This window comes from Rhea americana, unplaced genomic scaffold (genome assembly GCF_003343005.1).
Source record: "Rhea americana isolate MKP2758 unplaced genomic scaffold, rheAme1 scaffold_14, whole genome shotgun sequence".
Classification (NCBI taxonomy): Eukaryota; Metazoa; Chordata; class Aves; order Rheiformes; family Rheidae; genus Rhea; species Rhea americana.
In genome coordinates, this window is record NW_028185483.1 from 4,642,162 (window position 1) to 4,645,925 (window position 3,764).

Genomic DNA, 3,764 nt, shown 5'->3' on the forward strand with positions numbered 1-3,764 from the left:
CGTCCCCCGGCGGCGGCGGCAGGCCCAGGCCCAGGGCAGCGGCGGGGAAGGCCAGCTTCTCACCGGCGATGAACTCAATGTTCACGTACTCGCCCGGGCTCTTGGGCTCCGGGGGCAGGAGGAGCGGCGGCTGTTCCCGGGCCCGCGGCAGGGTGCTGGCCTTGGGGCCACCCAGCGACAASCGCGTGGGCCGTGCCAGGCGGCTCCTGGTCTGCACGGCTGTGTCCACCTTGCGCGGTGGCTGCGGGCCGCCCTCCGGGCCGCCGCCACCGCCGCCGCCCAGGCTGTCGCTGCTGGTGGACGAGGACGAGTCTTCGGCGGCATAGAGGAGGCGGCCGGAGCTGAGGGCGATGCGGGGTTGAGGGCTGCCCTCATCGCTGCCCGCCGCCACCCCGCCGCCTCGACGCTGCATGTGCTTGAAGGAGCGTGGCAGGGAGAAGTAGGAGTAGATGGGCTTGTGGTGGGGAGCACTGGCAGCAGTGGCTTCCTCGGCACCCGGCTGCCCCGTGCCCCCAAAGTAGCAGTCCGGTGGGGTGCTGGTAGTGGAGCCGCTGGCCGGGGACATGTTGATGTAGTCGCTGCCACCACAAGGGAGCTTCCCTTCATTGCTCTCCACCGAAAGCTTTGGGTGGTGGCCAGCCTCGTTAGTCCAGATCTTGCCATAGCCCGCAGGGCCGCCATCAGGTGAGTAGCTGCCACTGGGGGACATCATCATGTAGCCATTGGAGTCCACCATGGGTGGAGGGTGGCGCCCCCCCCTGCCAGGGTTGATGATCTGCTGCGGGGCCGACACACTCTTAGGGCTCATAGGCATGTAGTCTCCGCCCTTGGGGGGCCCACCACCACTGGGCACAGGTGCTACACCGGGAGACATCGGCATGTAGCCATCATCCGTGTGGGGGGCGGAGTTGGTCCGATGGTGGCCGCTGTCCAGGTGGTGCATCTCCAAACACTCCTCGGGGTAGGAGTGAGTAGGCACAAAGGCCGAGTGCCGGTAGGAGGACAGCCGGCTGCCGCTACAGGGGTAAGAAGGCAGCATCTCCGTATACTCCTCAATGGAGGCCACTGAAGACTGCGAGGGTGTCTTCTGGTGAGAGATGGTGGGCGAAGTGCCTGCAGAATGAGTCCGTTTCCTGAATGCCTTCTCCAAGTCAGCAGCCTCCTCACCACCACCTCGGGGACAGCAGGGCGTACCAGYGTAGCGGGGCTGCTGCTGTGGGTGGCAGGTGCGTGCGATGAAGTGACCATTGGGGGCTGCCAGGCTACAGCAAGATGAGGTGGCCTTCCCCCCCATGCAGATGTAGTTGAGCTCTTCATCACCCCGAGCTGGTGGGGTGTGTCCCAATGAATCTGGGGTCACACTGCGAAAAGAGCTGCGGAAGTCACAGGGGCTAGAGCCATACTCATCAGAAGAAATAAATCCACCATCGCTTGGGGAGCCGGAAACTGAAGCACTAGATCTGCGTGGAAAGAGGCAGTCCGAGGTGGAGCCATGGCCACTGGTGCTGCTGGATGACAGGCTGACTGGACTGGTGGCTGAAGGAGAGCAGCGCGAGGAAGGCATTGGGATGGACCGACTGTGGTTGAGCGGAGGATGGAGCCTGGAGTTGCCACGGTGTCGATGCGAATGTGTCCGGTTGGCACTGGGACTAACTGGACTACCATCCACAGAGGCAGGCCTTGACATAGTGCCTTCCCCATCACTTGACGCTCGYACCCGGAAAGAGCTGGGTTTGCCACCAGTACCTCCTCCGCCACCACCAGCAGGAGAGGTGGCAGTGACGCTCTCAGTCCTGGACCGGCGACTGAGCCCTACTTGACTGGGTGGAGGGTTGTTGATGTGGTGTCTGCTACGAAGGGGCACAGAGATGGGGTTGGAACAGTTTGAAGAGGACTGGCTCTTGCTGCGGGGCCGGAATTCCTCGCTCATGGCTCGCATGGCCTCCAGGATGGTTTCGTGCATGTTCTGCGCCACCACCGAGTCATCCACCTGCATCCAGAACTCACCAGGCCCAGTCACAGCTGAGCGCCCCACCTCAATGAAAAAGAAGTTCTCAGAGTGACCACAGCGGCGGATATTGAGCAGCTGTAGCACCACAGCAGCCGCATCTGAATTCAGTTTCACAAAGCTGATGGTCTTGTTAGTTAGGCACAGGCGGTAGATGCCAATCAGGTTCTTTGTCTGGCCTAGGCCCTTAGGCTTCAGAATGACTTGCCAAACTTCCTTAAAAGCTGGGCCAGGGGCTACCTCACCATAGTTATCCTCACCTGCTTCCCCCAATCCCACATTGCTGCCCCCAAATGTGACATCGCTGTGGTGGTGGTGGTGATGGTGATGGAGGTGGTGGTGGCCCTTGGCCCTGTTGTGCAGCTGCAGCAGTGCTTGGTACCAGCTCTCCTGTTCAGGCTCACTGTCAGCTGCAATGGCAAAGTGCTCGTCCTTGGTGTAGAGGGCCACCAGGTGCTTGTTCTTGGAGTCAGCTCGTTTGTTGATATTGAAGCAGCTTTCCAATGGGATGGAGCGCTTGGGGGCCCCTGACTTGTGTCTCCATTTCTTCTCATTCTCGTAATACTCCAGCCGGGCGGGTCCTGACTCGCTGGCTGCCCTCAGCACGAAAAAGCGTTTATGCATGCTCTTGGGTTTGCGCAAGTAACCCACCTTTCTGACATCTGAGAAGAAGCCCTCGTTATTATCTGTGGGGCTGGCCATGGTAAACGGAGAAGCGGTGTTGCTGCTACTGCAGTTAGCAGTCCACAAGACCCCAAAACAGCCAAGCCAGTCAGAAAAGACAACCGTCTAAAATAAAATTCATGCAATAACAATTAAAAAAAAAAAGAAGCAAAATAGCTCAGGATCCCCTTTTGAAAACGGGACGGGGGAGGGACAGGAGCAGGGTGAGAGCAGCTGTTCAGTGGCAGAGGCAGCTTCCAGTACCAAATCAGAGTTTGTGTTGCTGTTTATGCCCAAATCGCCCTTAGATGGGTAAGCGCGTCCTTAAGAAGTCCAGTCCCAATCAGTCCAGACGAAAGTCTCGTCCCAGGAGCAGGCGCCGGGAAAGAGAAACGCATCTTTCACGCGTGTSGGTCGGATTCCTCTGCAGACAGGAGCAGGAAGGGGTCCCCTTTCGCCGCTCCCCAGCACCCTTTCCCTTCTCAAGTTTGCCTCCGCGAGTAACGATTTCTGTTGCAGATTAAATATCCTCTTGGGGGCGGAGATTGTTTTGCAAAGTCCGGGGTTTGCACCCAAAAATACACGCTCTTTCCCTCCCTCCCCCCAAAACGACCAACTCCGAGCACCCACAACACACACCCCCCTTCCCAAATATCAGCGCCGAGGTTGCTGCTGCTGCTCCCGCTGGTGCGTGCGGAGGAGGCTGGCGACCTCATTCAGTCCCATCTCGTTAGGCAGAGAAAGTGCCATTTCGACACAAAATGCGACCAGGCAGCGGCAGGAGGGGAGGCAGCCCGAGCGGAGCAGGAACATCCTCTCTTCCTCCTCCTCTTCATTCCAGGCGGCAGCGCCTCAGCGGCCGGCGGCCGGGCCCCCTCCCGCGCCCCAAGCTGCCGGAGCAGCGGGCACCGCCGCGGCGACTCCCTCTGCGCCGGCTTCTTCGCGGAGTTTCGCGGAGCCCCGCACCAAAGCAGGCGGCGGGGGCCGCGCTCGCCAGTCCAGCCCCCTCCAGCCGCCGCCGCGGCTCAGGCTCGCTCCAAGGAGAACAACACGTGACGGCGCCAGTGCGTGGACCATCCCCGGAGCCGCCGCC

At 60.6% G+C, this 3,764-nt stretch overlaps 1 protein-coding gene across 1 annotated transcript in view; it reads right to left on the reverse strand.

Annotated features, from left to right (window-relative positions):
• Positions 1–3,751, reverse strand: part of IRS1 (insulin receptor substrate 1) — a 55,834-nt gene extending 52,083 nt beyond the window's left edge. Inside the window, exon 1 of the mRNA XM_085298692.1 lies at positions 5–3,751. Within this exon, the coding sequence (XP_085154818.1) occupies positions 5–2,710 (2,706 nt within the window). The 5' untranslated portion in view covers positions 2,711–3,751. The remainder of the gene's footprint in view (positions 1–4) is intronic.
• Positions 3,752–3,764: the final 13 nt, after the last annotated feature.